This window comes from Chiloscyllium plagiosum, unplaced genomic scaffold (assembly GCF_037043375.1).
Source record: "Chiloscyllium plagiosum isolate Xiang-an unplaced genomic scaffold, Cpla_swu_hap1 HiC_scaffold_4, whole genome shotgun sequence".
Lineage (NCBI taxonomy): Eukaryota > Metazoa > Chordata > Chondrichthyes > Orectolobiformes > Hemiscylliidae > Chiloscyllium > Chiloscyllium plagiosum.
The window spans coordinates 101040269-101063862 of NW_028270142.1; the positions used below are offsets into that span (position 1 = coordinate 101040269).

Sequence of the window (23594 nt, forward strand, 5' to 3'; positions counted from 1 at the left end):
TAATAGTGATATCTATGTTCACACTCTGACACGTCTTGCAGCGTCCACCGTGACAGGGTTGTATGGAGTTGTCCTGAGAGCCAGGCAGTTTGCTACGAACAATGATCTGTTTGAGGTTTGGCGGTTGTTTAAAGGCAAGTAGTGGAGGTGGGGGGAAGGTCTTGGTGAGGTGCTCATCCTCATTGATAATGTGTTGCAGGTCACGAAGAACATGGCATAATTTTTCAGCCCCTGGGAAGTACTGAACAACGAAGGGTACCCTGTCAGTTGCAGCACGTGTCTGCCTCCTGAGGAGGTCATTACGGTTCCTTGCTGTGGCACGTCGGAACTGGCGGTCGATGAGTTGAACATCGTACCCCATTCTTGTGAGGGCATCTTTGAGTACTTCCAGGTGTCCGTCACGTTCCTCCTCATCTGAGCAGATCCGGTGTATCTATAGGGCTTGTCCATAGGGAATGGCTGTTTTAATATGTTTTGGGTGGAAACTGGAGAAGTGTAGCATTGTGAGGTTGTCTGTGGGTTTGCGGTAGAGTGTGGTGCTAAGGTGTCCATCCTTGATGGAGACGCATGTGTCCAAGAATGAGACAGACAGTCGAGAGTAGTCCATGGTGAGTTTGATGGTGGGATGAAACTTGTTGATGTCACTGTGTAGTTTTATCAGTGACTCCTCGCCATGGGTCCAGAGGAAGAAAATGTCATCAATGTACCTGGTGTACAATGTCGGTTGGAGATCCTGCATAGAGAAGAAATCTTGATCGAACCTGTGCATAAAAATGTTGGCATATTGGGGTGCAAATTTGGTCCCCATGGCTGTTCCGTGTGTCTGGATGAAGAATTGGTTGTCAAAGGTGAAGATGTTGTGATCGAGGATAAAGTGGATGAGTTGTAGGATGGTGTTTGGAGATTGGCAGTTGTTGGTGTTGAGTACTGAGGCTATTGCTACAATGCCATCCTTGTGGGGGATGCTGGTTAGAGTGCGGAAACGTCCATTGTGACGAGGAATGTTCCCGGTTCGACTGGTCCATGGGTGCTGAGTTTCTGTAAGAAATCCGTAGTGTCGCGACAGAAGCTGGGGATCCCCTGTACAATAGGTTTCAAGATGCCTTCCACATAGCCAGAGAGATTCTCACATAGGGTCCCATTTCCCGACACGATGGGACGTCCCAGTGTGTTGGCTTTGTGTACCTTTGGAAGGCAGTAGAAGTCGCCTACACGAGAAATACGTGGGATGAGGACGCGTAGGGAGCTCTGAAGGACTGGATCCAAAGTTCTGATCAGTGTGTTTAAGTCTCGGGTGTGTTCTTTGATCGGATCAGCTGGTAGTTGCCTGTAGTGTTCCTGGTTGTTCAGTTGTCGGCACACTTCCTTGCAGTAATCTGTTCTATTCTGAATGACAACGGCTTCTCCTTTATCTGCTGATTTGATGACAATGTTGTGATTGGTTTTGAGAGCCTGGATGGCATTGCGTTGGGAACGGGTGATGTTTTGCTCTCCCTTGTGGGTACGGCTGATGAATCTGGCATTTATATATTTCCTGACAGTTTGAGCATACATGTGAAGCCCAGGGCAGCGGCCCTCCGGTGGGATCCATGTTGACACCTTCTTTGGTCGCTCCTCTACAGATCCCTGTGATGACTGTTCTAGTTCATCAGTGGGCTCAGTGGGATCACTGCCGGCACCTTGAAAGAATTCCCGGAGTCTCATTTGTCTGATGAACTCCTCTGTGTCTGCTGCCAGAATCAACGGGTCCATTTTGGTGGTGGGGCAGAAGTTGAGACCCCTACTCAGGACTTCAATCTCTTCCGGTCGAAGGGTGTGGTCTGATAAGTTGACAATAGACTTCCCCGCAGTGATAATGTTGTCTACTGTGGTTCCAGGGCGGGCTTTGCTATCACTGGTGAGAATGCCAAGCTTCTCCAGTTTTTTATTCTTGGCATGCATGTACGTGGTGTAGTTTTGTCACCTTGTCTGTTTGGCGATGTCACGTAATTGTACTGATGTATCCTGTGTGCAGGCTGTGAGTGTGGATTCCATCTGAATTTCAAGGTTGTGGCGCCGGCTGTAGAGTTGGTGCACGAGATGATTGACAAGTTTATGAGAGGTGCGGTGGAAAAGTCTCTCTAGTTGACCTAAGTGGGTTCGTGATCCGTAATCCTGCTTGCCTGCATTCCTGTAGAAACTTAATGTCTGTGTCGATATGTGCAATCTTCTTGGAGATCCTCTCCACTTTAAGCCGACAGTTAGTGGTGTCAATAGTAGCCATGATTCGGAGATGCCGGTGTTGGATTGGGGTGTACAAAGTTAAAAATCACACAACACCAGGTTATAGTCCAACAGGTTTAATTGGAAGCACACTAGCTTTCGGAGCGACGCTCCTTCATCAGGTGATTGTGGAGGGCTCGATCGTAACACAGAATTTATAGCAAAAATTTGCAGTGTGATGTAACTGAAATTATACATTGAAGAATTGACGGACACCTGGAAGTACTCAAGGATGCCCTCACAAGAACGGGGTACGATGTTCAACTCATCGACCGCCAGTTCCGACGTGCCACAGCAAGGAACCGTAATGACCTCAGGAGACAGACACGTGCTGCAACTGACAGGGTACCCTTCGTTGTTCAGTACTTCCCAGGGGCTGAAAAATTACGCCATGTTCTTCGTGACCTGCAACACATTATCAATGAGAATGAGCATCTCACCAAGACCTTCCCCACACCTCCACTACTTGCCTTTAAACAACCGCCAAACATCAAACAGATCATTGTTCGTAGCAAACTGCCCGGCTCTCAGGACAACTCCATACAACCCTGTCATGGTGGACGCTGCAAGACGTGTCAGAGTGTGGACATAGATACCACTATTACGCGTGGGAACACCTCCCACCGTGTACATGGCAGGTACTCATGTGACTCAGCCAACATTGTCTATCTTATACGTTGCAGGCAGGGATGCCCGGAGGCATGGTACATTGGGGAAACCGAGCAAAGGCTACGACAACGGATGAATGGGCACCGCACAACAATCAACAGACAGGAGGGTTCCCTCCCAGTTGGGGAACACTTCAGTGGTCCAGGACATTCAGCCTCGGACCTTCGGGTGACCATCCTCCAAGGTGGACTTCGGGACAGGCAGCAGAGGAAAGTGGCCGAGCAGAGGCTGATAGCTAAGTTCGGTACCCATAGGGAGGGCCTCAACCGGGACCTTGGGTTCATGTCACATTACAGGTGATCACCATTGCACGACACACACACACACACACACACACACACACACACACACACACACACACACACACACACACACACACACACACACACACACACACACACACACACACATATTCCTACACACACACACTCTCACAGATACACACAGACTCCCACACATGCACCCCAGACAGACTTAAGACACTCTGCACTCACCACACACTTTCTCACATTCATAACCCCCACCCCAGACAGACACACACAGAGACAGACAAAGACCCACATGCACACATATATTTTGTGTGGTGAATTTTTTTGGTACTTTCAGAGTTACATTGCACTTTGCTCAAAAACCACATATATTCATGTAGAACTCTGAGCTCAAAAACTGCATGAATTTATGTAAAACTCTGTTATCTCACTTTTTAGATTGGAATCAATCTAAACATCAGGTCATAGACAGAGAACACAGGGGGCTAACACCTTCAACATATTGTCGAGCTATCACCATTGTTAACAGCTAACCCAAGAATGCAACTTTAAAAAAAAGGGTTTTGTGATTTACACATGAAAGAAGTGAAACTATCACTGTATTCTAACAGATGAAAGGCTTAACAGACAATCAATTCTTCAATGTATAATTTCAGTTACATCACACTGCAAATTTTTGCTATAAATTCTGTGTTACGATCGAGCCCTCCACAATCACCTGATGAAGGAGCGTCGCTCCGAGAGCTAGTGTGCTTCCAATTGAACCTGTTGGACTATAACCTGGTGTTGTGTGATTTTTAACCTTCCTATAGTAGGGTGACTAGAACGTAGATAGTACCCAAACATTCAGTACAATCGCAGCATGATGTCTCAACTCCTGTCCTCAAAGGCCTGAGCAATGAAGGCAAACATGCCAAATGCCTTCTTTACCACCCTGTCTATCTGTGACGCAAGTTTCAAAGTTCTTTGAGATTTCAGCAGCTTTGGTTCAGGGTTTATGAGTTGGAAATTAAACTACAGATACTGCAAAACATCATGGAGAGGTAGGTTACCTGGACTCTTTGTACCAGAAAGCAGTCATGCCAATTAGGATAGGTGACGCCATTAAGCCTGTTGAGACTACACCGATCCTCCGAAGACTGACCCACTCAGAACCATCACACTACCTTATCCCATAACCCTGCATTTACCATGGTTAACCCATGTAATCTACACATCCCTGGACACTACAGGGCAACTTAGCATGGCCAATCCACCCAATCTGCAGATCTTTGGTCTGTGGGAGGAAACTGAAGCACCTGGAGGAAACCCACGCAGACACGAGGAAAAGGTGCAAATTCCACACCGTCATCTATGGGTGGAACCAAACCCAGGTCCCTGGTGCTGTGAGACAGCAGTGCTAACCACTGAGCTACCATGCTGCCCCTAACTGTCAGGGACAGGAGCATGTAATTGTGAGTGAGACAAGTAAGGCAACTCAGAGGATAGGAGTGCAGGAATGTCAGTATCTGCAATTGCCCCAATAGACTTGAGGATCTGTCAGCCTGATTGAATGAGTGCTGCAAAGTGATGCAAGATCCTGTAAGCTGAATGTGGAAATTGACTATAGTGTTATAATACAAGACAGCCAACAAGGGTAGTAGTATGTGATAATACAGTGAGACACCATTCTATGCAGCAAAGAACAGAGTCCAGACAGCTGGTTTACCTGCCAAATGCCATGATTTGGGATATCTGCTCAGAAGGAGACATGAGCTTGCAGTAGATAGTGGAGAATCTGGTGGTCATTGTTTATATAGGTCATGACGATGTGATAGAACTAGGAAAGAGGTTCTTCCTAGATAGTATGAAGAGTCAGGCATTAAATTCAAAAGTAGAATTTCAAAGTTTTCATCTCTAAATGCTACTTCCTGACATGCTTAATGCTAGTGATGAAGTTTTTAGAATACTAATGTTAGTGAGAATTAAGATTGGATTGAACTATTTTTTAAATATCTGCTTCATTCTATGATCTGCCAATATTATCATATTCTTTATTTAACCCTGAAGAGGGCACCATTGTGTAACAGAGAGCTATTTAAAAAAAGAAGCTTCTCGTGGTATTTTAGGTGTTAATCACTTAGCTTATTTGCATGTCACTTTCTGTATCACAGATGTAAGAAGTTAACATTTCAAATGAAATGTTATATGAAGGAATGTCATACAAACATGTCAAGTGTTTGTCGACTGATATTATCAAAAGTAATAACTAGGCGGTTACATCTCCATGATCCAGTATCAGCCATGCTGTATTCTTCACTCCCTAAAGTACCCAAACAACAATGCTATTTTAAATTACAAATATTTTCCACTGTCAATAAAATAACTAAACAATAATAAGGATTGTACTGCTCTTTGAGAAGGCGAGGACTCATATATGACTATGGAAACTTTCCATGAAAACAAAATTGAAAGAACCACATTTTGTATTCAACTAAATACACCCCTCCCTGTTTAAATTTTATCTTTATGTGAAATAACAGATTAATCCATCTTCTCATTTTTCATTCTCGCTGGCTTTATAATCAATAATGACATTGGAGTGTTGATTTTAATTGCAGATATGTTTGATTGAAACTTTTATGCAAAATTAATATTACATATGTAATAAGTTCCTGCAAAATACTAATTCAGATTTATTCCAAGTTGTATGAATAAGTTAAAAATAATCAATCTTAATCAGAGTGACTGGTCCTCACAGTAAGTAACTGAAGATGACCTTAAAAATCTCAACAGCAGCTTTTACCAATTGTATTGTTGTACATTGGCCCACTACTTAGTCAAGTACTGTCTTTGAAAAGGTGCTTTTCAGAGTCTGTGCACCCGAACAAATTAATGTAACCTTACCTTGGAAGGCCGGCAAATGGACATAATTAATGAAAGTCACAATGAGGATTCATTTGATCAAGAGGCATGATCAGTCATCTGGGCACCATGAGAATCTCACAAGCTTTTTCTAAGCTAGTACATAAAAAGAGAGAACTCAATTGTGCAATCGGTGTTGTACTTGAAAATCTTGGTCTTTTACACCAATATCACTGATTTTGAATGAATTGTACTTTTAAATGACACAGCCTGGCCAGACTTTCTAAAGAATTGAAATCTCATGCAAATTGCTACTCCACTCTTTCTTTTTTGACTTTAAGAAAGAGTTTTATACTTCTGACAGGAGATTATGACCAGGGTTTCTTCTGAAATACAGACTAGTACATCCATATAGTACTAACAGATCCCTGCAGCTTACAGCAAGTGGGGAAAGACACAATACTTTTTCACAGTAATCAGTTGTCATATGCTGCAATTTAAAGGTCCAGCATTGATAGTCGGTTTAACAACTCTCGCAAAAAATTAAGTTTGTAAGCTTTGTGAGGTTAAGGTGCATTAAGGGTATTGTGCCAGCTGGATAGATGAAAGGTAAGGAATGTGGGTACAGGATAGGGTGCAATGTCGGTGAAGTGTCAGGAGGGCCGGGGTAGTGAGCCAGGATAATCTAGTGCCAGGTAGTTAAGATACCAGGTGGATATAGGGATGTTTGCAAATTATAGGGTGCTGGCACATAGCATGCCACTTACAAAGGTTTGCATGTAGATAATGTGTCCAATGGGTAGGGGTTGGATGCCTGGGGATATGTTGGTGCTAGGTGGGTACAGTACCAGGTCAGTTTGGTATCAAGTTGCAAGGTGGCAATGGTAAGACATGGAGTGTTCAGGTGGTTAGGGTGGGAGATGAATGGTGTTGTGGTTTTGTGTCCCAGAGTGTGGTTAGGGGGTGCTGTCACACCCAACATGAGGGTGTCATGTTCCGGGAGATGTGGGAGTGGGGGTTAGAAAGGTTGTCAGGTTCCATGGTTAGGGCTGGAATAGGGGAAGGGGGTCTTTGTCAGGCAGTATGGGAGGAGTGTCAGGTCCAACAGTAAAGAGGGGGTCAGGTTTGGAAGCAACAGATGGGGCTGGTGGATGTCAGATCCAGAGCAGTGGGTGTGGAGGGAGATCCGGGTGCTAAGGAAGGGACTCAGGTTTGGTGGTTGGGGAACTGTAGTTGGATCCAGAATTGATGTAGGAGGTGTTGGAACCAGTGGTGGGACAGTGGATGTTGGCTCCTGTGGTGGTGGGTTGTTGCATCCAGAGCTGGAGATGGGGTGCGGGTGGTGATCATGTCCCAAAGGAGTAGGACGGAGGGAGGTGTTTGGACCTGGGCATAGATGGGAATGTTAGGTAAGTTGGCTAGAGGGTGGGATGAGTGATGGTGGGTCCTGGGAGAGTGTTGGATCAGGGTTTGGAAGAGTGCAAGAGGTCTGGAAGAAGTGTATTGGAGTTGTGTGAGGTAAGTTAGGGGTCAGTTGAAAAGTCAAGAGTTACATTGCATATTTAATAGTCATTGGAAACCTCTGAATTTTCTAATTTAGATTATTTGGAAGGCTTGAAAGAATTGCCCAGCTGAATCTTCAATTTCCTGGACAATTCTATTGGAGTTTGCTACAATGACGATTCTTTAAGGTCCCCAGTGTATGGTCCATTGATGCTGCAGAAACCATGATCTATTTGGTCATTGGAAAATCCAGACTAAAATGTTTAGGCATTCAAAAGGCTTTTGATACTCTTCTTTCCTCATCATAGGAATGTCTAATCTGTCATCAAACTATCTTTGACTATTTAATTCAATCACTAGGATACAGGAGTGCTGTGAAGGAAATAGAAATCTTAAATAAAACTTTTTTAATGATTGAAAAAATGTTACCTCGAATTGAGGATGTAAGATTTTGAGTCAGGAAATATCCCATGGAAAGAGCTGGGCTGGTTTCATTTGATACATTTATAAAGAATTTTATTGTTTTGGCTTGTATTTTATATAAATCAAATTTGGCCACTATTCTTACCAAATGATCTAGTTACATCACAGAACCACTTCTCCTGAATGTGATATCATTATGACCATAATGACTTGCAATCGTGTCAAATTCACAGGTTTACTTACACATATCTGAAGTAAGTTTGTACACACCTGATCAAAAATCACAAATATAATTGCTATTTTTTAAAATAGAAGATCAAAACAGAAAAGACCAGAAACCCATGGGGCCAAGTACCATCTGTCAGGAGAGATTTAGGTCAATAACCTTTTGTTCGAACATCACACTTTGAATTTTGCTTTTCCCGTTATGCATCGTAGCTTTGATCTGATATATCTTTGAAAGCCAAAGCACGACTCTATACATACAATTTGTAGCATTGCCGAGAGACTGTTCAGCTCGCTGGGTAATGACATAGACTCGCTTATGATACCTCAGACTAAGTTAGATATTGTATCCGACAGCTATATTTATTACAAGCCACTAGATATTATTAGTTAGAAATCACTGATTGGCAGTATCGAATTTATTTGTGCAGATTACAATTGTTAAATAAAACACGATAGAGGAACAGAATGATAGAAAGAACAAATCAGACAACAACTCAAAAAAGCAATTCAAAAAGAAATATGAGTAAACCAGAAAGGAGGAAGGGGATAATTTTGATGTTGGGTCGTGTGGAATGCGGAATATTGATTATCCCTCTCTTCGCGTTGCCATTTACATTGAATAAAACTGAGGTAGATTGGGCATAATGGACAAATCGCTCGTTTTACAGGATTATCTATAGTCAAAACTCATCTTAAGCGACAGAAAACAATAAAGGGAGAGAAAGCAAACCACAGGAAAGATAAAGAAAACTGATTTTAAAAATCGGAAAAGGGGCACAAAATAGAAAAGGAGAAATTAGAGTAAGGAGAGAAAGCTGGGACTTGGAGGAGATGTAGAGACACGCAGGAGGAGGGATACAGAGCTAAGAAGGATGGAGAGAAATACAATCAAAGAGATAGAGAGGCGTGAGATCCATGCTGTGATAATAACGTGTCCAGCCAGCTGTACGGTGGATTTTTAAGCAGAGGTAGCGAGGAGCCAGTCAAATCAGTGCTCTCGCCTTGTGCCCGAGGTGATGCTTGTGAGCGACTTCTGAGTGAGTGTGTATCAATGAGAGAATCGCTCCGGTCAGGATCTGCAGTGGCCAGCGGCAGTAAAAGCAACAACAGCAGAGACAGCGAGCTTCTCACAGCACACACTGCTCTTCATATTTCATTCAAGCTCAATCGGACTGAAACACCACTGAGTTTGTTTTCTTTTAAAAGGCAAACCTACTAGACCATGGCTTCTCCGGAAACACTTCCTTCTTCTTCAGAAGCATCTAATTGTGAAAACAATTCGCCTCTACAGCTGAAGAAAGGCTTGTCGATCTTCCGCGATGTGAGTAGCAAATAAGATTCCGTACAATATAACGGTTGTTCCTAACTAACCCGAATTGAAATGCCAACAAGTACAGCCGAAGCGAGCCGTACTTTATTTCACAAGACTAGGAGGAACAGAGACGTGTTATGTGATTTAACAACTCCTAATAGACGCGCGAGCATGTGGAGAAGCGAGAAGGAAAACGTGAATCACGTTTTAGGGAAAGAAGCAGATTTTCAAACATGTTAGGTCTCTTAATAATGAATGCTCTGGGATAGAATCTTTGGAGTCAGTGAAATGATAAAGGGATACTTCAGTTATATGGTGGTGTCGTTTTCTATTGCTGAGAATGGTGAATAATTGGAAGGGTCTTTGATTTATTTTGCATCTTTGCTTGCACTTGGATCTGTGTAGATGCCATTTCAGTGTATATTTTGAGCGTTTAACTGCATTTTTAAAAAAAAATCAGCGACATTAAAGCTACAGTCCTGCTTTATTAAAGAAATACAGTTGGAGAAAAATGATTTCAACTGAAATGACCTGTACGATGTGAGAAAGATGGTTGCAAATCTTTAATGCGATAGTTTTGCACAGTGCCCCGATTTAGGATCGAAGGATTCAACCCGATTAGATGGAATCTTGTGTGGTCCTCGTCTCTGTTCCCTAGATCGAAATGTGAGCAAGTAAAATACTCCAACCTCCGCCCCCCCCCCCAACACACAAATAAAACAAACATTTGGAATAGAACTAAAAGTACATTCACATTAAAACAATAGTTTTGGAATTGTTTCAACGCTGCTACATAATTACGATAAGTTTCTTTCTAATTGATATTCTGAAGGTAAAGCTAAAAGAGGCAAGTTTAACATGAACCACGAAAACCGTACTCTGACAGACACCAAGTTAATAAGATCATGAGTGGAGCTTGTTTCAGTGACACTCCACACAGTGTTATTGTCGAGTGCACCATTTGATCCGGTAGCCAAGGTACAAGAGACGCCTCCAGAGGCTGGAGAAACTTGGAGAGAAGCGTTGAGCCTCAGCTTAAGGCTCTCAGTTAGGAAGAGGCAACAGCCATGGCGTATCGGGACCATATCTTTCCGCCACATTTTCTGGCGTGAAACAACCATTTACAACGTGTCATCGCTACACTTAGTCCTAAAATTCCATTTGACGGGAGCACGGTTTCAATATTATAATAAGCCTAATTAAATAGAGAGGTAATTTTGCCAATCTAGTAACAAAGGCACCAAATTTGCGGATCTTAACTTTAAATAGGCAGTCATTGTATTGACAATCAAAAAGCATGTTTACACAATAGTCATTGTCAGGTTACTGAAGTTGTTTCAGCATTGCAGCCAGGTTCTTCTGCTATTGATTTGTTGCCCATTGTTTCTACATAGCTAACTGAGTGAAAAAGTGAGATCCCACCTCCAGCTGACCTCCTCCACCATCTCCAAAACCACATCTGGAAAGCAGGTTGGCCTTCTGCCTGTCATTTCAACAGGGTTCAACTGATTGCTTAATTGGTGTTCCTTGAACTCACAGAACTCACACAGCATGGAAACAGACTGTTTGGTCCAATACTAAACCCTTACAATTCATATACCTATCCTGAGCCTTTTAAATGCTATAATTGTACCAATCTCCACCAGTGCCACCCTCGTTAAGAGGGTTTGCCTTTAATTGACACCTATGACATTCCATTTTCAGCCTCCTTTTAGGAAAATTTCCCATTGTTGTGAGTAGTCGAGACATTTTGACTATTTCATGCTGGTCAAGTATGGCGATATGGTCTCCAAGTCCACTTGACATCACACCAGAGCATGTTAGTAAATTTTCCCCTGTTTCAGGTCCATCATGAATTTAGGCCTCTTAAGCCTTTCTGTTTATATATAGAAGAGGACTCAGAGTATATAAAATGGTTAAAGATATAGAATAAGGGGAGTATTAAATTAGTTTAAGCTACACAAGTAAAGTACCAATGACAGTAATTGTTATTTAAATACAAGTTGTGGTATTGTTATCAAAACATAAATTAACTACAATTTTCTAAAAGAGCACATAACTCCCATGAATGGCTACAAAACACCCAGTATTCATTTTATATCAGATCTACCAGCACTCTGCTTTCTAAATTATTGTTTATAATTTTGAACATTAATTCATTTGCAGTAGTGTTTTTGAGTTTATTAGGAAAAAAACAGTTGTTTTATTAAAAGTTGAATAAGGCATTCTTATAAATTCTCAGCTGACTATTTGTCTGCCAAAGATTACAGTGAGCAATCTAATTCTAAGTAGATTAAATTATGTTAAAATGTTGAACAGAATAAATAAAAGTACTTAAAACATCTCATTTCTTCATTCAATTATATCTCAGTACATCTTTTAAAAATTTTAGCCTGTCATAAGCTAAAACATTCAGATATTACCCATATTAGATAAATTGTTTGAAACAGATGACTCACTTGCAAGAACTATGAATAACATTATGAGTCTCATCTCATGAATATTGGCAAGAAAACAAACCAAGGCTGACAGCTTCTGAATATTGTGTTACTTCACCAAGGCTGTTTCTTCTGGGTGTGAAACTAATGCAACTTTTATTAATCTCTGATTTATTTCAGATTTTACGGCGGGCAGACAAAAATGGTAAGACTAATTACACTTTGAAATAGATTTTGATCGTTCCCCACTATTTGTACAAAAACATAAAGCTCCACAAAAGGTAACAAATGTTCTAACATCCCACAGGTTGGATTCTAGATAAGAATTTGTTTCAATTTGACTTCTTGGTTTCTGCAATGTTACACCATAAAATCTTATTAACACTAGTGCTGAGTTGTTCTTTATTCCATTACAGCACAAATGTTTAAAGAATGAGATGGGAGAGGGGAGGGAGGGTGATGGGTGGAGGAATGGAGACCTGCTTTTCAAGATAGCAAAAAGGTTTGGTGAGTGCATATCAAAGAACAGCAATAAGAGAAGTAGAGAAAATATGAAGCTTTATGAAAATTGGGAAGTGTTAACCATAATACTTCCAACCCAATAATAAAAGCTTTCACCAAGCTGTTTCCAAGTGGCAGTTGGAGATAAGCATGGGGAAAGAAATGCCAGATGATTCCTTGTGGGATTCAAAGTAGAACCCCTGTCCTTCCTGGCACTCAAAGAGATGGACAAAAATCAATTACACATGCTTTCCTGAACCTCTTCTGGACCAGGCTACTCTTCCTGACTATTTTAGCCTGATGAAGGAAACCTTCTTGTTTTCCTGTTCAGGCTTCAAGTTAAAATCACCAGTAAGTGTCCAAAGGCTAAAATAGACAATATTGTTGTCTGCAGTTTAAAATCATACTTGGTCAGATTGGAATGACAAAATGTCCACTCCATTTAAATACCTATTTTAAATAGCAACCAGATTAGAGATGTTAAAATTTAGGCCATTGTGATAAAGGTACTCCTCTACAGAATAGATGGTCAGCTAACATTACAGCTCATAAAATTGAAAGCAGGTTATTGACCTGGTCAGGTGGTAGGAGACAGAAACTGGAGGTAACCAATATGTACTTTGACCTGATGGAAGTGACCATGGTTCCCACAAGGATCTGAGGCCTCAACTATTTATATCATAGAGCAGTAGACCATCCCATGTCCAGGTTTGCTGAAAACACAAAAGTGGGTTTTGTTGTAGGAAGCATTTAAGGAACCATAAACTATTAAAAAGCCATTGTTAGATTAATTGAGCTTGCAAAACTGGAGCAGATGGATATCTACACATGTAAGTGTGAATAATCCTTTTGGGACAAAAAAGATAAATCCACATAGTTTTTAAGTAGTGTAAAACTAGATGCACTTGTACATTAGGAGATTAGATTAGATTAGATTACTTACAGTGTGGAAACAGGCCCTTTGGCCCAACAAGTCCACACCGCCCCACCGAAGCGCAACCCACCCATGCCCCTACATTTACCCCTTACCTAACACTATGGGCAATTTAGCATGGCCAATTCACCTGACCTGCACATCTTTGGACTGTGGGAGGAAACCGGAGCACCCGGAGGAAACCCACGCAGACACGGGGAGAACGTGCAAACTCCACACAGTCAGTCGCCTGAGGTGGGAATTGAACCCGGGTCTCTGGCGCTGTGAGGCAGCAGTGCTAACCACTGTGCCACCGTGCCGCCCAAGTTATGTGGTCCATATACAAAATGAAAGCATAAGAAATAGGAGCAAGAATGGAACTTATGTACTTTGACCCTATTCTGTCAATTAATAAGAAAATGGCTGATCCTTGATCTGATCTCAATATCTGTCAAATTCCTTAGAAACTAAAAAAAACTATCTATCTCACCTTAATATACTTTGCTTTACATCCTGAATACAATTTTCTGAAATTACCTAATTCTAGAAAGGTCCAAATGATTTGGAAGTTCAAAAATGTTGCACTCATTCAAGAAAAGATGGACAGAGAAAACAGAGAATTATGAATTTTTTATCTGACAATTGTTAGGAAAATATGGAATCTATTATTAAGGAAGTTTTAATAATGCAGTTAGTGCAGTATGATCAGGCAAAGTCAGTATGTTTTTTCACAAAAGAAAAATTATGTTTTCTTTTAATAACCCTCTATCAACACCACTGGTTAGCCAGAATTTAACCTACTTTTCTAATCAACCTATTCAGAGATATTATTGCATACCTCTGAAGCAGGTGGGAATTGAACCTGGGTCTCTACCACTAGGACATTAACATTGTACCATATCCCTAATAGCCCTTTGGAAGGTTTTCCTCTTGAATCGCTACAGTCCGTGGAGGGATAGGTACATGCATAATGCTATTAGCAAGTGAGTTTCAGGTTTTGGCATGGGGACAGTGAAATAACAACAAAGGAGTTGTTGAATTGTTACAGTGCATCTTGTAGATTGCACACCATTCTGCCATTGTGCATTCATGGTTGGGGAGGTGAATGGTAAAGGTGTTAAATGGACTAGTTTTATTAGAGTTCTTTGAGGATGTAACTAGTAGGGTAGAGTTAATGTCCACATGACAGGGAGAGAGATCCACTTTTCAAGTATAGTATTAACAGCTATACTTCATCGTTTGAATTTTAAAATGCACTTTGTTGGACTAAAACATAGCTATCACTAAATAAGTGAACTATAATTTCTGGAAAGTTCCAATCAGCAGTTACTAGAATAGAGCACAGATTTCACCCTCCTGATATATCAGACCATTGCGTATGTGGACTTTGAATCAAAAAGCTGAAAACAACAGTGGTAATCAAAACAAGCTATCACAACTCATTATGCCTACAATGGTGTCAATAGCTCACCATCAGTCTATTGCAATGAACAATGAGTTTTGACCAGATGCATATAAATCTGACCCATTATACATGTGGAAGTTCAAATAGCCCTTTTTACCTCCTAAGGTGACTACTAGATCTCTGGCTATAAGGATAGTAGTCCTATTTACTGACTATGTACATCCTTGCAGTAAATTGGAACTCAGTTGAACTGATTCATTACATAACCAAAACTCCTTTGCTCTTTGAAAATTCTTTAATTATATATTTATGAACACTCACCTCAATATGCTAAAAGATTATTTTACTGACAGCTTCATAGTCTGCTAAGAATCTAAATGGTGATTCCATAACCAAACTCCACGCTTAGCTATGAAACCCAGTTCCAGAAGAAAACACAAATGTGCCTGAAAAGTGGACAAAGTGTAAGTCCACAAACATCAAATTTCTGGTCTACATCAATTTTAAAAGAAATTCTTCAACTTCAGCCAACTGTTTCTGCTTAAATCCAAGATCTTATAGAAATGAATCGTCACTGGACACTGAATTTCAGGAGGCGAAAGTGAGGACTGCAGATGTTGGAGATCAGAGTCTAGATTAGAGTGGTGCTGGAAAAGCACAGCAGGTCAGGCAGCATCTGAGGAGCAGGAAAATCAATGTTTCAGGCAAAAGCCCTTCATCAGGACTCAGGACTCAGACAAAAACCATACAAATTGATATCTATATACTTGCTTTGTTTTAAAAGTAATTTTTAATTGGAAATCCTTTCCTTCTTTCTTTCTTCTTTGTGTACATTTTATCTGTCTTCTGTGTATGTGTGTTTGTGTTTGTGTATCTCCATGTGCTTGGGATGAATGACCAAACCATACTTTTGATTTAACCCTAAAGAGAGTTTGTTGCAAATCATTTACAAATTGGATTTCACAAACAGAGGACTTGCAGAAATTATGCCATTTAGTGAAGCCAGTAGATCCAATATACTTCAATTTCCAAAATGTATTGGATCATAAGAAATAAGGCCAGGAGTCCGTCAAGCCTACTCAATTATTCAATAAGATCATAACTGGCTGTAGGTTTGCTTGTTGAGCTGGAAGGTTCATTTTCAGATGTTTCATCACCCTACTAAGTAGCATCTTCAGTGGGCCTCAGGCGAAGCACGGTACATGATTCCTGCTTTCTATTTATATGTTTGCTTTTCTTTGGGTTGGTGAGTCATTTCCTGTGGTGATGTCATTTCCTGTTCTTCAGTGGTGTCATCCGCATAGCAGACCCAAAGCTTGGGTTAGATGGTTGGCAGAGCCGTTTGTTCGAGTACGTAGATAACACCTTTGTCATCACGAAATGAAACAAATTAGAGGAAACCTTCAAGACCCTCAATAATACCCTTATTCGCATAAAATTCACTAAAGAGGAGGAAAACAACAACAAACTGGCATTCCTAGATATTACAGTAGAGCAAACAGCCAATGGGCAACTTCAAACCAGCGTCTACAGGAAAACAACACATACAGACCAAATATTGAACTACAGAAGCAATCATCCCAACATCCACAATCAAAGCTGCATCAGAACATTACTTCAATGACCCAACACACACTGCAGCACAGAGGAACTATGCAGAGCAGAGGAAAATCACCTACACAGTTTATTCATAAAGAATGGATACCCAATGAAGCTAGTCCACTGATTTCTCAGCAACAAACCCAAACAAGCAGACAAAACACGGCCAGAAACCCTAGCCACTCTCCCCTACATCAATGACATCTCTGAAATGATTGCCAGACTACTCAGGCCCTTTGGCATCATGGTATCCTGTAAACACACCAACACATTAAAACAGCAGCTAATGAGCTTGAAAGACCCTATACAGATATCAAGCAAAACTAATGTCATCGACAATGTACCAGTCAAGAAACGTAACAAACACTACATTGGAAAAACAGGCTGAAAACTAGCCACCAGGATACATGAACACTAACTAGCCACAAAACGACATGACCCTCTCTCACTAGTATCCTTACATACAGATAAGGAAGGACACCGCTTCGACTGGGACAATATATCCGTTTAGGACAAGCCAATCAGAGACTCCCACGAAAATTCCTAGGAGCATGGCATTCCAAACGGAACTCTATCAATAAACACATCAAGTTAGACTCCATCTACCATCCCCTGAGAAAAAGAACAGGAAATGTCATCACCACAGGAATTGACAACACCAATCCAAAGAAACCCAAACATATAAATAGAAAGCAGGAATCATGTACAGTGCTTCGCCTGAGGCCCACTGAAGATGTTACCTAGTATGGCGAAGAAACATCTGGAAATGAACCTTCCAGCTCAGCGAGCAAACCTACATCCAGAACTTCAACCTGAGCTACAAATCTTCTCAAAACTCGCTTAAATCATAACTGATCTGATTGTGGCGTTAACTCCACTTTCCCATCTGTATCTCATAATGAGTGAGTCTCTTTTCAGCAAAAGTACATCCAGTTCAGCCTTGAATATAGTCAGTGACCCAGTCTCCACTGCTGTTTGAAGAGAATTCCAAAGGCTAGAGACCCTCTAAGAGAAGAACATTTTCTTAAATTGGAGGCATCTTAATTTTAAACTGTGTGCCTTAGTTCTACATTCTTAACATCTTTTCATTTTGATCTTTTGAAGTTCCTTCAGGATATTCATGTTTTAATAAGATCTCATCTCATTCTTCCAAAATTCAATAAGTGTAGGCCCACCCTGCATAGCCTTTCTTCATAAGACAACCCTTTAATCCCATGAGAAAACTTCATAAAGCAGCTCTGAACACTTTCCTATTCAAGTACATAAGCAGAGCAAAACTGTACACAGTAGCGAGAGATGGACTCACTCATGCCCTATGCTGTTAAAGTAAAATTTTGCCACTTTTATCCTCTATCACCTTTGTCGTAAAAGGCCATCAATCCATTTGTTTCTGAATTACTTGCTGCACTTATACATTGATTTATGTTTCATGCATAAGGGTCCTCAATCCACTAGACTGCAGTTTTCTATTGTTTCTTCATTTAAATAATATTCTTTTCTTGTCATATTGGAAACTTGACAATTACCCATACTGTACTCCAGCTTCCAAAAGTTTTGTCTACTCACTTGACCCATCCAAATCTCTTTACAGACTTTTCTATCATTCCCAACGTTTGCTTTCCTGTCTATTATTGCATCATTAGTGAATTTTATTCCCGTGGTATTCAGTGGTTTAATTGATCTGTGTTTGACTGTAAACGTATGTTGTCTGATCAGTATTCGCTGTGCTATATTAATTATGCCTAGGTTAAGATTCTGAGGGCTAAAGTAAATAGAGCTTCGAGAAATACCTGAGAAGCCAGATTTGTGATCATGTGTAGACATGTTATGATTGTTGAAATATTTTAAAGCAATGTAAATAAACTTGCTATAGACTTAAAACTAATATAATTTCTGTCAACTATCTGTTCTGTGGTAAATATGATATCAAACATATGACAAATCAGTGAATAAAGAACAGTTACTATTACAGTGAAAGGGTGAGAATAATCCTTTATGTCTTCTTCAACTGGACGAAACTCAGGTTTCTTTGTTAAAATGTTTATTCATGCAGGCATGGAAGAAAATTACACAGTTTAGATAGATAACAAGCTTCCATCACAGTTATTTATTTACTCACCCCATCTTCACCTAATCATATTTGCATAGTTCACACACCAAGTTAGGTACACATGATTATATCATTCAATCACATTCAAACTATCCATGCTGCACATCTCTATGACTCTATTGTATGGGATCATGTTATCCAACCATATCATTACGTGTTCACACCTTGACCTGTTGTTGTGTACTTTGTAATTATCACTAAATCTGCAGAGTCTGTTCTTTTCTCTTTTAGTCCTTCCTATTGTTTTTACCATCTATTTTATCTTTCAACAGTCAGTCAGTACCTTCATCCAAGTCATTAAAATAAAATGTAAGTGATGGAGGCTGCAGAAATCTACTCTGTGGAATTCCAACCACTTATAGTCTATCAAGTTGAAAATTACTCATTTGTCCTGACTCTGTTAGTTAATTTCTGTTGGCTAATCATCAATTCATGCTCATTCATGCTCATCACTCCAACCTCACAAGCTCTTAATTTGTGGAGTAGTTTTTATGTTGCAGCTCATTGATATTGTTTTGGAAATCCAAATACTATCTGTAACTATTTGTAACATATTCTCTTTATCCACCTTGCTTAATACATGCTCAAAGAACTTTAATAAATTTGTTAAATATTGTTCCCTCCCAACTAATCATGTTGACTCTGTTTGATTGTATTATCATTTTCTAAATCTTTTCTATTACTTCCATAATAATGGATTCCAATAGTCTCTCAGTGATGGATGTTTGGCTAACTGAACCATCTTTTCCATCTTTCTTGAATAGCAGTGTTACAATCTGCAGTTTTGCAATCCACTGGAACCTTTCCCGTTTCACATTGAAAGGTTGACACAGTTTGCGGTACTTACGGTGAATCACTTATTTTAAACAATGCCACTTGCTGCTTTCATTTAGCTCTTCGATAAATTGCTTTTTTCTTGTTAGTGAAGTTATCATTGAACTTTCTGACCATTGTGCCTCGCTTTTAATTTCTATTTTCTATCCACGTTAAATAATAAAAGAGTATTCTCTGATTTAAGTAGCAGTTTAGTTGCCTCAGGAATAATCCAGCTCAATAACCTTGACAACAGGATCTCAACACAACATGATGCAACTTGCTAATGTACCAAAGCAACATGATTGCATTTTAACACTTGACAGAACATGATTATGTCTGAACAAAACTAGATGCAGCATTTTTAGTGTCATGAGGCAACATAACACAGTTGACTGAATCTTATGTTTATTTGACTAAGAGTTAGTTGCATCAAGCTTTTTGGAGGTTTTTTTTCTGCCACAAGGCCTAATGTGCTCTCTTACTGTATTTTACTACATTTGCCTCATTAGCTATCTGCTCCTCCCCGTGGTGTTACATTCACCTGATTCCAGATCCATCTTACAACCTTTCCCCGACATTTCCCGAAAAATCTCATTGTTCACCATTGTCCTCTGAAAGACTGAAATCCCTTGTGCCTGCACCATCTTTGAAGGGTTGCTGTGCAGCCAGATAAGCACTGGCATTGCCCCTCACTAGCAATGCAATGGTGTTGCGAGCATAAAGCAATGCTGCTTACAGCACAAAGTACATGGCAGGACACTCCATCACCCACACAACCCATTCTCTGGTGTTTAACCACAAGGAAAATTCCATTTAAGCACCTTCTCTAAGTCACCAATATTGTGTCCCAAGTGTCCATTGAACACCCACAGGTTGTCATTGTCCAGTAAAGAAACATCACATACAGGCAGGCAATTGGAACATTCCCGAAGTGAGCTTTTATTTATACCTGCAAAAGCAAATCTAAACAAAATGACCAGAGACACCACCATAATGCAAAACAAATGCTGGCATCATGACCAATGACTATTTGACATTCCATGATGGTCTGCTGTACCCAGCTGTCAACCACTGGAACCTGGTGTCAATCAGGTCTTGTCTGATTTGTATTGTTCAGTGTAGCACAGCCTCCACCTCTGCAATATCCTCATCCTCCTCCTCAAAAACTGCCCATTCACCCACTTCCTCAGAACCCAGCACATCCCCTTCCTCCTTTCTTCAATGATGCATAGCACAGCTTACCACGATGATGTGGCACACTCTGTCTATACTGGAGGGCCTACCCCTCCCAGATGAAGCTGTGGAAGCACATCTTAACTAGCCCTAATGCGTGCTGTACCATGACCCTGGTTGCAGCATGTGCACTAACCTGGTGAAGGTACCTGGCCACCAGTGCTGACAGTGTCCACTGCAAGCTGCATTCCCTGCCATCACCAGCAATGGCTGATATTATATTACATTAGTATATATTATGTTACAGAGAGTTGTGAACACAGTGCAGTTCAACACACAAGCCAGCCTTCTATCCATTGACTCCATCTACACTTCTCACTGCCTCAGGAAGGTAGCCAACATAATCAAAGATCCCCCTACCCCGGTTATAATCTCTTCCAACTTCTTCTTTCAAGCAGAAGAGACAAAAGCTTATACACACGTACCAACGGATTCAAGAACAGCTTCTTCCCTGGTGTTGTTAGACTTCTGAATGGACATCTCAAGTTTTAAATTTAATATTGATCTTGCTCTTCATGCACCTTCTCTGAAACCATAAAATCGTGTTCTTTGGTTTGATCTATTTCCCAAATGATCTTTATATGATATAATTTGCCTGTATTGCATGCAAAATAAAACTTTTCATTGTACCTAAGTATGTGACAATAATAAATCAAATCAAATATTAAAAAAACTACACTTCAACACCCTTCCTAACTCAGACTCATATCAACTTTGAAACTTCTAATTCAGTAAGGTTCCGTGTAATATTTACACATAATGGAGTGATGGTCCTCTGCTCCCACAGCAGCCTTACTGGTTTCACAACTGATAAGATGCTTTTGGTCAGCATTGACCTATTTTCAACCTCCATCTTTGAGAGGACAATGTTCGTCTTGCAGACACTGATGCACAGATTTCCTTTTAAAGCATTTAAACCTTAAGCATGTTCACTCTGCATGCGTTGAAAATGGGCAAAAGAATTACTGCAAGTCAAATGTTGCTGTAGTTTGCAAATGCACACTTCATGTATTTGTTCCTTTAATGTCCCAGCATCCAGCCGACTTGGATCCCATGCTTTCGCCATCAAATTGACACTGGTTCTGACCACTATGGAGTTGTCCCAATCAGTTTTCCAGTTGTATTTTGCATCTAGAGAACAGCAGGTGAAGGCAGAGAATACAGCTTGCGATGGATACCATCAGAACTGGTAGTCAAGCATCCCATACCCTTCCTGTCTTCTTTACTTCGCCCTGCCCCAACAAATCATTCCCACCATCCTTTAAATGGAGATCAACCACATTGAACTTTACCTCTCATTTTCTTCCTTGCCTCTGCAGTCCTGACATTACACCTTCCTGATTCCTATCTGGATAACCATGGTGCCCCATGAAGGTTCCAGTGGCATTCACTGCCAATACCCTACTCCCACAGCCCTTTGATGCTGATCCAGAAACCTCTCTTATGCCTTGAGGATCCCCTAATTACCTTGTCCCCATGTCCCCATCTCAACAAATGCCTCTGCTTTGTCCCCCTCAATGAACCTTGATAGTCTCATCTGTTTTTGCATTGATCCTTCTGTAGTCCCTACAGCCCCATTTGCACACTCCTCAATGCATGGACCCCCTTGGAATGTACTTGCTCCAGCCCTCTGACCGGCCTTAATGAGCAGCCCCTAGACAGATACCTGAACAATGTCTTTGCAGCTCCCGAACTGATGATACGTGATTTGCCTGTCTGCTTGTGATGGCGCAGCAAGACTGGCAGATTCCCATTCCCTGGACTGAAGCCAGACATATCCCCTGACAATGATCAAGTGGACGAATGGCCCTGACCAAATCGCTCAACTATCCGTGTGGACTGTGCCTGTGAGTAATGGTGCCAGGACCCCTGATTGACAGCAACCCTCTCTTGAAATGAGAACTAGCCCCCATCCACTTTCTGACATGGCTATTTAGTTGAATAAATGTGCAATGTATCAGCATTTTCTAAATATCCCGCAAGTAGATTGAAGAACTACCATGAAGATCCTAAGGAGTTAGCAAACCTCAGATGCTTATATCTGTGGATGAAGGCTGCTTGCAACTGGTGCTCATGGACTTTCATGTTTGCCAGGACTGATCAGTCAGGAGGGTGGACATATCGCTATATGGCACCATTCTATATCTGTGCCACACTTACAGCATTTGCCAGTAGCTTACCCAGCAATCACTGCATGTACTCCAAGCAAATGACCATAGCTGAAAATCTAATGGAAGTCATCCTTAATCCCCTCAAGGGAGAATCAAGCAGTGCTATCAGTCACTCAAGAGAATTGTCCAAGGTCAAGTCCAAGATGTTGGACTCAGTCAGTCTTGAAAGCTGAGTCCAACCAGTCAGGGGATTACCACGAAGCCAGTTGGAGATCTGCAGGTAGATCAGTCAGGATCTTGTCCACCCTTAATCAGGAAAAGTGCCGAGGCATTCTGAGTGGGTGAGAAGGAAGGGATACTTAGGGTGTAGGTTTGCTCGCTGAGCTGTAGGTTTGATATCCAGACGTTTCATCACCTGGCTAAGTAACATCATCAGTGGCGACCTCCAAGTGAAGCGAAACTGTTGTCTCCTGCTTTCTATTTATATGTTTGTCCTGGATGGAGTTCCTGGGTTTGTGGTGATGTCATTTCCTGTTCATTTTCTGAGGGGTTGATAGATGGTATCTAGATCTATGTGTTTGTTGAACAAACCACGACAAGCAGACCAAACACAGCCAGAAACCCTAACCACCTTACCATACATTAAATAAGTTTCAGAAATGACAGCCAGACTACGAAGACCCCTCGGAATCCTGGTAGCACACAAAGCCATCAACACTCTCAAACAAAAACTAACAAACTTAAAAGACCCAGTACAACCCATGGACAAAACCAACGTCAACTACACAATTCCATGCAAGGACTGCCACAAATACTACGTAGGACAAACAGGAAGAAAGTTAGACACCAGGATACACGAACACCAGCTAGCCACAAAAAGACACGACCCTCTCTCCCTCATAGCCCTACACACAGATGAAAAAACCCACCATTTTGACTGGGACAACACATCTATCCT

At 41.0% G+C, this 23594-nt stretch overlaps 1 protein-coding gene across 2 annotated transcripts in view; it reads left to right on the forward strand.

Moving 5' to 3' along the window:
* Window positions 1-8566: 8566 nt before the first annotated feature.
* The window catches only part of necab1 (N-terminal EF-hand calcium binding protein 1), a 176154-nt gene continuing 161126 nt past the window's right edge, over window positions 8567-23594 (forward strand). Inside the window, exons 1-2 of one of the 2 annotated variants that reach the window (XM_087985848.1) lie at window positions 8567-9519; window positions 12129-12153. In XM_087985848.1, the coding sequence (XP_087841974.1) occupies window positions 9421-9519; window positions 12129-12153 (124 nt within the window). In that variant the 5' untranslated portion in view covers window positions 8567-9420. The remainder of the gene's footprint in view (window positions 9520-12128; window positions 12154-23594) is intronic. The other variant, XM_087985847.1, reaches the window with a different exon arrangement.